This window comes from Phycomyces blakesleeanus (assembly GCF_001638985.1).
Source record: "Phycomyces blakesleeanus NRRL 1555(-) unplaced genomic scaffold PHYBLscaffold_6, whole genome shotgun sequence".
In the NCBI taxonomy this organism is placed as follows: Eukaryota; Fungi; Mucoromycota; class Mucoromycetes; order Mucorales; family Phycomycetaceae; genus Phycomyces; species Phycomyces blakesleeanus.
The window spans coordinates 74,839-87,507 of NW_017265139.1; the positions used below are offsets into that span (position 1 = coordinate 74,839).

The 12,669-nt window shown below is 37.7% G+C and overlaps 4 protein-coding genes across 4 annotated transcripts; 3 read left to right on the forward strand and 1 right to left on the reverse strand.

Annotated features, from left to right (window-relative positions):
- Positions 1–327: 327 nt before the first annotated feature.
- Positions 328–4,435, forward strand: PHYBLDRAFT_154834 (hypothetical protein; the record flags this gene model as incomplete). Its single annotated transcript, XM_018433356.1, has 7 exons — positions 328–338; positions 3,082–3,146; positions 3,247–3,339; positions 3,400–3,460; positions 3,547–3,707; positions 3,775–4,066; positions 4,114–4,435. 7 exons carry the CDS (start codon positions 328–330, stop codon positions 4,433–4,435), a joined length of 1,005 nt encoding a protein of 334 aa, XP_018293811.1.
- Positions 4,436–4,666: 231 nt separating this feature from the next.
- PHYBLDRAFT_59304 (hypothetical protein) lies at positions 4,667–7,739 on the reverse strand (the record flags this gene model as incomplete). Its single annotated transcript, XM_018440470.1, has 9 exons — positions 4,667–5,085; positions 5,678–5,805; positions 5,859–5,937; positions 6,003–6,296; positions 6,473–6,646; positions 6,708–7,021; positions 7,080–7,219; positions 7,293–7,441; positions 7,697–7,739. 9 exons carry the CDS (start codon positions 7,737–7,739, stop codon positions 4,667–4,669), a joined length of 1,740 nt encoding a protein of 579 aa, XP_018293812.1.
- Positions 7,740–9,167: 1,428 nt separating this feature from the next.
- On the forward strand, positions 9,168–11,047 carry PHYBLDRAFT_75850 (hypothetical protein; the record flags this gene model as incomplete). The annotated part of the gene is made up of 3 exons (XM_018443101.1): positions 9,168–10,399; positions 10,457–10,547; positions 10,696–11,047. The coding sequence occupies 3 exons, from the start codon at positions 9,168–9,170 to the stop codon at positions 10,789–10,791; spliced, it is 1,419 nt and encodes a 472-aa protein (XP_018293813.1). The 3' UTR covers positions 10,792–11,047.
- A 232-nt stretch (positions 11,048–11,279) lies between these two features.
- Positions 11,280–12,614, forward strand: PHYBLDRAFT_154835 (hypothetical protein; the record flags this gene model as incomplete). Its single annotated transcript, XM_018433357.1, has 7 exons — positions 11,280–11,328; positions 11,384–11,570; positions 11,626–11,798; positions 11,896–12,058; positions 12,127–12,304; positions 12,375–12,404; positions 12,483–12,614. The coding sequence occupies 7 exons, from the start codon at positions 11,280–11,282 to the stop codon at positions 12,612–12,614; spliced, it is 912 nt and encodes a 303-aa protein (XP_018293814.1).
- Between the last annotated feature and the right edge of the window lie 55 nt (positions 12,615–12,669).

The following is a 12,669-nucleotide window of genomic DNA, read 5'->3' on the forward strand; positions in this document are numbered from 1 at the left end:
AAAGTGGGCCGCTTTGTAAAGCTCAAGGGCTGTAGAAAACCATATGGTAGCACGAAATTGACTAATTTAGAAAAACTAGTAACAAGTGGTAAAATTATCAGCCTTACACTAGATAACTAGATAACTAGATAACACTATGCAGTTAGCAAATGTGACAAATAATTTTGCGGGGAAAATTTGCACTTTGATAAATTGTTATCCAGATTTGTATGGTGATTTTAGGACACATCGTTTTGTTCGGAAGGATTGGAGAAAAGACATCGGACTTCGGACGAGTAGTCACAAAAAATTAGTCCGGCAAAAAAAAGGTAGTACCCCATCCTGAAAATGTCGTCCCCGTAAGATTGCTGATTTTTCTCTCTCTATCTTTTTAATACATACTTTTCCCTTTCAATTTTTCTTATTGTTTTTGATGTAATTGTAGTTCAAAAGTAATGACCTCTTCGCAGTCTAAAGAAAATAAAATCAGGCTGATACCCAGATAAAATATTAATTGCTATTACAATGAATATTTATGGAGTAGTCCTTGATGTTATATCTATGAACATTTTATAGTATTACAAATCAACCTTCTTTGCTTCAAAATCCAGTATAATAAAAACCATTTGATATTCAACACTTATTTACATTAAACTTATATCAGTACACTGTTTCCCTCCCCAATCTTTCGTAACACCAGTTTTGTCAGGTCTACAATAGAGCGATTCACCGGGATCCATTAACAAATAAATAGCTTGAAATATAGGAATAATAAGCGATTATAATATTTCTATCTGGAGGAGTAGGACATAGGATTTTTAAACGTTTCAAAATAATCACACAAATGAAAACATTCTGCCAAAAATGAGTACAGTGGTCCCTCGATAATTTCAAGGTACTTAGTTCCCGCCTTGGCCTTGAAATTATCGAGGGACCACTGTATTAAGGGACATAGTAAGGTCTAAAAGGGCAAAATACCTTCCCACAATAATATTAAAAGTTAATATTGGCTCTTATCTTATTTTATTCATTCAAAAGAAAAATATTCCACATACTTTTTAATTTGGGTCTGTGAACAGCTTTTCGGACACGCCGATACGTAGTTGCTTTCGAGCATATTGGCTGTAAATAACTAATATTGTCAAATTTGATACGTTTTTATATAAGGAGTATGCATTTAAATATTTCTCCCTTTAGCTAGTACTAAGGGGAGAAGACAACGACCTTTAGGGTGATTTGAAAAATCTTCCCAAAGGCAACTTCATTTGTGTTTCCAGGCATTTCTTAAAACGCTCAAGGAAGTCCAAGAGACTTGCCTATATCGCCTCTTTCAAACGACAAATGTAACCTGTCCTAGTCCTCTAAGATAATATTCCAACCAGCCTTCATTATTCTAATATTTATATTCTTATAAACAATTCTAGATGCACTAATTAAAATTGTCTGAATAACATGACTTCGCTACCATTTGAGCATCATTTGTAGAATAGACATATTGATCCCGCCTTAGACTTTCGATATAGTTACCACATATTGCGACGTAATAGCACAATTCTGGAGAAGATCACCCGTATTCTTCAAGTTGGAAGTACTGGGAGGCCAAAAGAAAATGATTTGAAAGATCACCTTGTGAGATAAATACTGACAAGTGTAAAATAACAAAAAAATCTAGAATAGCTCCACTGACAAGAAGAAGATACATTTTCTTTAAATAATTTGGTGAGCTATTTCATTAATATTTTTGATATCTATTGGAGTCGGGAGAAGATGAGGGAGCCTTGCATCGACTGTAAAAATATGATGAGATAAAAATGAGATATTCAAAAAAAAATACCTTTACTTTTGAATCTCAATATCAAAGAAATGCGAGACATTGAAATTGAAACATATAAAAAAAGAAGAGAAAACTTAGGGTTTACTTAAGATCCAATCTCAAAACAGACCTTAAAACCTCGAAAAAGCTTTCAGAAAGTTTTAATAAAGTCATCTTTTTTTTATCATAGTGTAGGATTGACCTTTATCATTATTCTATGTAGACATACGGTGCTGAGAACGTGATACTATAAGAGTTTTTCTAGACTTCAAACGTTATATTGAAAGATAGAGTAAATAAAAGAAAAAATCTCATTATTTAAGATGGATCGGCTTAATCATCTAAGACTCACAAGGACTGCTTTGTATCCCTTTTTTTACATGGTGTTTAATATTTAATATTTTATTTTATTTTTGAAAACATATAATAAAAATAGGTACATACCAACAAAGAGTCCTACTAGGTCTGTAAATAGCAATGAATTTTACAACGCAAATGCAAATGCAAATGCAAATATAGATATATTATACATTGATACATAACTATCTATAGTACTACTTACTGTAGGATAAAAGTAAACAGAGCTGCTGATATGTGAGTTTATTGAGACCTTCGTTTGCTGTAAGACAAACCCCTTTTACTTTGTGTCATGAACTTCAAACAATGCTTCGAGTTTGCAGTAGATACAGTTGCTCTTTTAGGGGGAAATACACAGACAGTGAACTGGCATGTACTGGAGAATCTAAAAAAGAATATATATACAGTTTCTGTCGCTGTTCTTATCCAAAGAGTTATTATGTTATGGATTATCGATCCCCCAGAACTAAACAAGCAAAAAGATAAAGGAAACAACCCTTTCATAATTTGGGCTTTTGTTCAAATACCATCAACTCAAAAAAATAAATAAAGCCTGTTTATTTTAAACTTATTTTTTAACAAGGATCAGGTTCTCTCCTGTAGATAAGAATATCACAATACTATTGTCATGGTGCCAGAAAAGGTCATCACTGATAGTAGTTTAGAGCTGATAGTCTACCTCCCCCTTCTTTATACACATTTATACAAATATATAATCCATGCAACTGACCCCTATTTATCTTTTTTGAACCGTTGCATTTCCAAGAATTATATCCCCTGCGTTTGTTTTTCGCCTACCCTTCACTGGCTCATAACCACACGTTCCTGCCTTTCTTCTCTCTTTCTTTCTTTCTCTTGCCTATTTTATATTGAAGCAGATTAATGTCATTAGAAGCGAAATACATTGGCTTGATCCTTGCTATATGTTCAAGTATGTTGATTGGCGTCTCATTTGTAATAACAAAGAAGGGCCTTCAGAAAGCATCAAATGGAAATGGTAAGAATAAAAAAGTCCTATCTCTATTTATCTTTCTTTTTCTCTTTACGTATACACATATTTGTTGATCTTATTTAACACCAATCTCCTATTTAAAAAGGGTGCGCTTCAGACTCTCATCGCTACCTTAAGAATCCTGTGTGGTGGATAGGATTACTCACGATGGTTAGTGGAGAGATATTAAACTTTGTTGGTAAATAATATATATGCATGCATCGTAGATACTGTTGTTGACATAACACTTGTTGGCTAGGTTATACATTTGCGCCCGCGATTCTCATTACCCCGTTGGGTGCCCTGAGTGTTATTATTGGGTAAATAATAAAGTGACAGCCCTTGGATAAAATCACCAGTTCGAATCATGCTGTTAATTAATGGTTCAGTCTATATAATACCACAGTGCCATTCTTGCGTCAATATTCCTCAAAGAACGCCTTGGTCCTACAGGAGTCATTGGGTGTTTATTATCAGTCATAGGTGCAGTAATTATTGTTTTACATGCACCTGAAGATCCTGATGTTCAGAGTGTCCATGAACTACTGACATTTATGCTACGGCCAGGTAAGATATGTTGACTGTATATATGTCATTTAAAATCTTTGTGCATAACAGCAAAATGAAAAAAAAGGTTTCATTGTATATGCTGTGTTTGCGTCTCTGATAACCATCGCGCTTATATGGAAGGCTGTACCTCGGTGGGGAAAGACCAAGGTCATTGTGTATGTAACGATCTGTTCTTTGGTGGGGTCATTGTCAGTGATGGCTATAAAGGCCTTTGGTATCGCTGTTCGACTGACGATTGGAGGAAATAACCAATTCACGCAGCCTTCGACATATTTTTTCGCATTCATGTGCATCATATTCATTCTCACCCAAGTCAATTATTTTAACAAGGCTCTCGATGCATTTTCAACTAATGTGTAAGTGTTTCTCGCCAATGTAAGCATAATATTGACATAATCTGTAGTGTAAATCCTATATACTATGTGTGCTTTACAACTGCAACTATTGGCGCATCCGCAATAATGTATCAAGGATGGAACAGCGCAAGTCCAATAAATACCATGAGCCTTATTTGTGGGTTTCTCATAATATTCTCTGGAGTTTATTTGCTGAATTCTATTTCTCACAACCACACCGACGCACCGACCTTACGATTACTTCCTTTCGGTTCAACGTCTTCGCTCCACCATTACCTTTCTCAAATAGACATCGAAAAAGCAACGAATAAGAAGCATAATGCAACAGTCACTCCAATCGGCCAACGAGCGCGATGTATGTCGATCTAAAGACAGTTCTATTCCACCACGCATAATACACACCCAACCATACACATATACATACACCAAACATATTTAACTACCTCTCAGAGTCAAAAAATACGAGTCACGCTGTTATTTATGATTCAACAATTAAAGAAAAGAAAAAAAGAGTGAGGCAAGGGATGAGCTGTACATGTGCGTGAAGGGGAATTGAAGATGGTAGGAGTAAAAAAGAGTTGCTATTTTTGTTTGTTTTGATTAGAGTTCATCAGAATCAACATGACCATGAGTGTTTCGAAGGCGCTTCTTTTCTTCCTTCAGTCCTTGATGGAGTTGGTGAAGTTGGGCAGCCACAGTGTTGTTTGCGGCATGAATAGCTACACCATCGTGTAGAAATTTGTCGAGAAATGAGTTGGCCGATTCGATAGAAATGGTTTGAGATTCAATGATCTTCAGGTTCAATGGGAGGGCTTGAGACTTTGGAGCGTTGCTCATGGTTGTGTTCACAGAAAAATACGTTAAAGAAGGGTTGGAGCAAACAATAAAATGAAAATTAAAGATCAACCAAGCCACCCTCTCCTCGTTCTTTCCTTCCTTGCTGAGATTAAAAACCAATGACATCCAGAGACAAGATGTCATAAGATGAAGAGGATGCGATGCAATTGAGATAATGTCAACTAATAGAATGTTAATTCTGAATTTTTAGTAAGCTGAAGTATTACTTACCACAAACTTAAGGGACATTCGCCTTTCAAACAACTTAAAAAAAGGGGGGGCGAGATGAGATGAGGACAACAGAATGTCGATATTTAAATACAGTATTTGGTGCGTTAATTTATTACATGTATAATATGAATATCATTGTTCTTTCATTAGCTGATTATCATAAAACAAACAGAATTTTATGTGGTATGAATACAATGATTACTTCATTGCGTCATTATCCTTAAATAGACAGGCTATTATTTGGATCATCTATCCCAAATGCGGTTTTTTAAGCTATAGGGCGGTTTAAGTCTCAAAGGACGCTTTTTAATACCTTCAGTTCTCCCAGAATTGACATTAGGTATCTTAAAAGAAGGTATCAATTAAATCTAGAAAGAATACATTCTTTTATCCTATTAAATCAGAGGACACTTTTATTTGTATTCCTTTGTTTTTACATTTTTTTTGAGTGATCAATTTGATACTGTATATCACAGCTTTTCTACAAGCAAAATTAAATCAATGAAAACGTAACATAAATTGTTTATTTCACTCGTTGCTTACAATATGTTCGACAGTCAAACACATTGATAAGTTCTTTGTCATCTAATAAATCGTTTGCATCTAATTTATGGAAATGATTTTCTGAAAAATACATGTCAACTACGATTTTTTTGATGTTTTCATTGTTTCTATACAAAATATTATTAATCATTTTATTTTAAATTTATTTACTTTTCATTACTGAAGTACATGTTTGAGGTCGAGGATATTTGTGGTTAGGCCGGCATAATCCAAACATACGATACAGATTTTCTTTTTATCTAAGGATAAGTATATTATTACAAGCATATTTTATTTTGTTTCACAATGGCTGTTATTGATTTACCTTTTGGATCACCATGGATATTTTGAAGTGTAGAAAAAATCATTGTTTTACCGTTCAAATCTCTTTTCGAAAAAGGTACATTGGCATTGCAATATGGGGACACAAACACAGAGTCGACGAGAGAGCACTTATAAAGATTTTCAACCATTTGTTGTAGTAAATTTCCAAGATTTTTTTCTTCCTTTTTCAAGTCCGACTTTCGACAATATCCAATAATGTGGAATCCTTCATTCTTCAACATCATGTACGTTTTATGGTCTTCTAAGGTACTTGATATCTTCTTGGCAATTTGATCTAAAATAAATAATCGATTAATTTAATTCCGTTTATTTCCTACGTTAAGCTTTTTTTATCATGGCATTTATCATTCAAGACATTTAGTGCACGAAATCTAACCTTTTGGCTACCTTTTTCAATTTTTACTACTTTTCTGAATGGTTCAACAGATATGAAATTTGATTTGCTTTTACTGCACCAAGTAGTAAATGAATCCACACTTTTAAATTCTTCTGAATATCTAATTATCACTCTAAATATATCCTTTATCAAAATATTCTTCTGGATATAATCCGGTTTTTTTGGGTCACTTTCATCATTGGGTTGGTAAACATAATTAACAAACTCAAGTAGTTGAGCTTTCGTTTCTGGTTTTCTTATTTTGATTAATAAACAGTTATTAGGTTTTTACAGTTCAAAACCAATTACCAAATGTGATTCCTCCTTCTTTTTCATAATCACTAATTGCGTTTTTTCGTTTCAGTTCTTCTTTGGTTGAATAGGTATGGTACTCTTCCGGGTTTCCATAAATTGTTGCTTCACTTTGAACTGATGGGCGACGTGAATTGGTGGAGTAACACAACTCAATGTCTTCCATTCTCTCAATTTTATTTAGACATGACATTGAATTTTCTTCAGAGTACTTTTTGCAGAAAAAAATGCAGCTTGCTTCTTCTTTTGAAATCATGTTCATAATAGGGAGGTTTGTGCAATTTTGTTTTACTAATATCTTTTCCAATGTACTGATATGGACAGAAGTGTCTTACCAATTTTCTGAAGTTTCATTTTGGGGAACCTTACGGACAGCCTGGCAAAACAGCCTGGACAGCGTGTACCCTTAGTTTAGGGGGACGGTATTTCTTGGTGAGGGGCGACATTTTTATTCTGCCGGACCACAAATCGTAGCCTTTTTTCCGGCACAGAATAAGTCCATCTGGTTCCTAAGAATACATAATATTCGTATAGACTTTTTTGTGCTTTTCAAAAAAAAAGAGGCGGGTGGGGGTTACTTACCAGCTGGTGCTTTTGAACTTTGGGAATATGTAGGTGAAAGAAAGAAAAAGACATGATACGCGTAAGCAGGTTAATAAATAGTAAGATATCAAACAGGATAGCGCCACAATCTAATGACAACAACTCCTTATAGTCCTTTGCATAAATGGCTATTGATATAGGGTATTTGCGATTAATGATTATTTCTTTGTTGTCAAGTCTATATTTAGGGTTACTAATTGAATATACAGAATTTTTTTTTCGTATGAGACAGCATCTTATATTAAGTTGCTCAAATACAGGCTGTGGTTCTTAAAATAATGAAAGTTAGGTGCCTGGTGAGAGATTAATGAACACTAAGTGTAGGGACAAAGTAGTAAAGCTAATGCGTACAATGAATATATTGTATTTCTTTGAGGACACACCATTTTTCCCTAAAGAATTAGATAGACGCCGGTCTCCGGACATGTAGCCAGAATTGATTAGTCCGGCTAGATAGAAATATCGTACCCCACCAGGAACGTGGTTTCCGTAAGGTTGCTGCAAAGTATGACCCCGACCCAAAAATATATGTATAGCCAATAAACTCCTTATTATGGGTGATATCGCATACTTTCAGGCTGTCCAGGCTGTCCTTCCAGGCTGTCCGTAGTGTCTCCCAAAAAAAAACGATGTATTACTCACTTTTTTAAATCTCCGATATGAAAAAAATTGGACAGCTTGAGACATGCGGGGACCTCAAGGTCTGTATACTGTATTGGTAGCTGAGTCGGACAATGAGGGTCATCATCTTTCTTTCACTTTTACACAATGACAGATGAAGAACTTGGGAGAGACAGTAAGAAGCACCTCATTTTTAATTAATTTATGCTAATCCGATTCATTGGTGGCTCAGATGTTGGCCGGGTAGGTCGCTCGACTGGTACTGACATTGGCGAACTGCAACAAAAAATATCAAAGGCGGAACGAGAGTTGGGACAATTGCGTCTTGAGTTGGACCAGACGCGACAACAAGCTAAGGCGGCTGAGCTTCATGCTCAGGAGAGTGGAAGAACCAACCGTAAACTAAAGACAGAGATTCAGACTCTTACAGATATGTCCAATCGTAAAGACAGGCAAGCCGAGAACGCTAAAGCAACAGCATTTTTCTTTGAGGGACAGGTCAAGAAATATACAGATGAAATCGAAACAGCACGCCAGGGAATGGGTCACCTGAAAGAACTAGATGATGAACTTCAAAAGGCAAAACAAGAGCAGGAGGCTTTGGAAAGATGTGCTCAGGAGGAGTATGGTCAAGTCAGAGAACAGATCCGCCAAACACAAGAGAAATATAAGAACGAGAAAGAGGAACTTCGTCAAGTAGTTCTCAAGGCATATGAGGATCTGGCAGAGACATCTGGCCGTGCATTAAAGATACAAGAAGAAGTGCAGGCACGGATCAAGGCCGAGCTACCGAAACAGGGGGTAGAGGAACTAGCAGGAGAACACGAGGCAATGGAGCGGCGCCAGATGGTGACTATCAAAGCAGTCCAAGCAGAGGTAGCTGTACTCCAAAAAGCATTGGAACAGTCTGACCAAACTACAGCTTCGTACGAGCAAGTTATGCTCACTGTCAAAGCCGAAATGGATAGAATTATGCGACGTCTTAGAGTAATTGACCAAGCGAATGAAAATCATTAAGTCTTCTGGAACCCAACAAAACCACAACCCAACCATAAATCTACAGCAATTCCAATCAATCAATAAAATACCCTTTATACTCTAAAGAATGATCCTGGTGTTTCAATTTTTTTTAGCTTACTATCCACATGGCGCTGATATTGACGTCATATTAACCCTTTGTCTATGCAGAAATGTCCCCACTTATTTCTTCTTTCTTTCTTCTTTATTTTCCTCATGTCTCATTTCCGTTGCCCAAGCTCTTCTTTGGTGGGTGCTGCTGGCTATTATGCCTATCAGCGTCCTTCTAGCACTGCTGACCTTCCACACACAAACCGCGGTGTATTTGACTCTCCGTACACGATCAGCAGCACAGCAATGGGTTCCCTGGACAAGACAGACGACGACAACGATGGAGCAGGATCAACTCTCTCATACTCTTCTTATTCTTCCTCTTCCTCTTCCTCTTCAACAATACTTGCATCAAAACCTACAATTTCTCTCCAACATCCAAATCCCCATTCACAGCATCCCCGAAATCCCCCCATCAATACTACAGAAGACAATGAAGGCCAGCAACGATGCTGGATATGCTTTGGAGAAGACAGTGATTCTGAGGGTAGGTGGGTAAGACCTTGTCGATGTTCTCTGGTCTCCCACGAAGAATGTTTACTAGACTGGATCACTGAGAATCAAAAGGATTCTCCTACCAAGAAAGTTCATTGCCCTCAATGTGCCGCGCCCTATTACCTGTCCGAGGCACGAAATATCCCTTTAGCTCTCCTTGGGCTTGTAGATCAATGGGTTCACACTGCAGCCCCCTACCTTGCAGTGCTCGGTTTGGGGTGCTCTATGCTCGTTGTATCCACAACATACGGAGCACACACAGTCTTGACACTCATGGGAGAAAAAGAAGGTGGGAATTTAATGGGTCATCCGTCAACTTGGTCATGGCGTACCTGGGTGGGATTACCCATGATCCCGGTATCTTTGGTAGCATCCCGCTCACGTTGGGCTGACGCAATTCTTCCGGCGGCAGCAACACTGCTTTTAAGAGCAACAGGAAGTTCTTCCCGTACTCGTTTACGATGGCCTCCTTCCCCCGCTGTAATGCTGGGATTACTACCCTGGGTTAGACTGGTTTATAACGGAATACAGGCCTTGGTTCAGCGAAGACTTTCTTTCAGATTATCCGACACAACGTACCGACAGCAGCAGCAACAATCACATCAAACAACGTCGTCATCATTCGTGGCATTGGTCCAAGGACAGGCGGGAAGGGCGGCCACAAGAACAGGTACAGGCCGTGGGCAAACCAGTGATTTGGTGGAGCATGATGTAAACGAAGTACGGAATCAATATCAAAACAACAACAGAGAAGATGATATATTTAACGACGATGGCCCTGGTCTGAGTGTCACAATAATTGGTGCTCTGCTGTGGCCTACCATTAGTAGCATTATTGGAAGGTAGGGGGTTAATTATGATAAAATATGCGACATAAACTTATATTTTGTTGTGACTAGTTGTTTATCCCGATTTAAGCCTGTGCAAAAGTATTTTCCTGACCCGTTTCATAGAAACATACTTGGTGGCTGTTTGTTCGTTGTGGCCAAGGTAGGATTAAATTTTTTCACATTGTCTTGTACCATTCTGCCTTATTATAGATGGTGTGGTGACCAAGGAGTGCTCAGCGTTTCAATTGACTAAGCCTTGTTGGATGAGATTGCTAATTCTATATTTAATTGCTTCTTGCATATTTTAGGATATTGCCAATCTGGTGTACAAATATGAGCGTATCCGTCAACGTAGATCTCGCCATGTGAGGAATTATGATGAGATAAAGAAAGGTCGTCCATAATTATGAGCTTTTTTTAAAAAAAATTCATATGAGCCTCATCAAATACAAATTCCCTCTTTATACTTAAACCCTTGTTAACACCCCGGTCCCTGCACTGGTTACATAAGCAGCGCTTGATAACCCAGTCTAAACTATCTCCCACCTCCCACCTCCTACCTCCCATCTCCCACCCCTTTTTTCTCTCTCTCTCTCTCTTTTTTTTTGCTTGCCACCCGCACACGCAAACCCAACAATACACCATCCTTGCTTAAACAAGATTCAGTTGTAGTCTTGTACATTTCACCCGCTTTGCATTTATATCTTTCCTCATATTGTCAATCACCCTTATATATTATTTTATATTATTTTATTCCTGTGATCTCCGCCCTGGGTGTTTATAGCCCTACAGGGAAGTAAAAGAAACGAAGAAAAAGAAAAGTCCCGCCCGTCCCTTTTTGATTTTTTTTCTTTATTGTATTCATCTCGATCTTCTTTTTCCCATACTCATCATGCGTCTCATCGTCCGCCAAGACTACGACGAAGTATCTTCTTATTCTGGTAGATTTTTTATTATTAAAGAAAATATCGCCTTTGCTTACTTGTATTTCACCAGCATACTATGTTAAAGAGCGTATAAACCAATTCGAGCCTACCAAAGAAAGACCGTTCGTTCTTGGTCTTCCAACTGGGTCATCACCTATTGGCGTCTACCACAAACTTGTCGAATTTTATGCTGCTGGAGAAGTTAGCTTTGAACACGTCGTTACATTTAATATGGATGAATATGTTGGTTTGCCAAGGTATTCAAATAACCAAACACCTTATTTCAATTCACTAATTTTCCTCTCTATTCAGGAACCACCCGCAATCTTACCGTACATTCATGTGGAATCACCTCTTTAAACATGTCGACATTAAACTAGAGAATGTCCATATTCTAGACGGAAATGCCGAGAATCTTGACGAAGAATGTCGTAAATTCGAAGCAGAGATCGCTAAACTTGGTGGCATAGAACTCTTCTTGGGAGGTATGACAAGGAGTGAAGCCAAAAGGGAAATCCGTAATAAATGGAATGAAATCAAGGCGTAGATGTGCACGTGTAGCCTAAATTAGAGAATTAATAGGCATTGGCCCAGATGGACACATTGCCTTTAACGAGCCTGGCTCTTCTCTCACATCAAGGACACGTGTAAAGACCCTTGCCTACGAAACAATTATGGCCAATGCACGATTCTTTGGTGGAGATGTGTCTCGCGTCCCTAAACTTGCATTAACGGTTGGTGTAGCGTAAGTTGTGTCACAAATCCAGAATGGCATGAACAAGGCATTTCTGTACTAAAGGCCTTAATACACAGGACGGTTATGGATGCAAGAGAGGTTGTTATCGTAATCACTGGTGCACACAAAAGTCTTGCATTAGCAAAGTGTATTGAAGAGGGCGTAAATCATATGTGGACTGTTTCTTCTATTCAAATGCACCCAAAAGGTCTGATTGTCTGTGATGAAGATGCAACACTGGAGCTTCATGTCAAGGTTTGCTCAATTGCTTTAGTTTGCAGTCAATTGATTATTATATTGACCCGGACGACTACTTTATCATTAGACTGTCAAATACTTCAAGTCAATTGAACATGTGCACCATTCCATCATTGGACCACACAACTTGGGGTTACAAGGCAATCTTTTGCGTAACATGATCGATACAAACCAGACAGCTAAACGGAGAAGAAGGCTAATGCTCCAGAGTCTGTTAAACAATGACGATGACGATGGTAGTAATGGGTCCACACTCTCTTCCTCTGATGAGACTGAAGATATTGTCTCAAAACGAAAGCGTGCATAACATAGCATAACGCAACACACTACACAACACTCTCATTTAGGTCATTAGTAAGCAA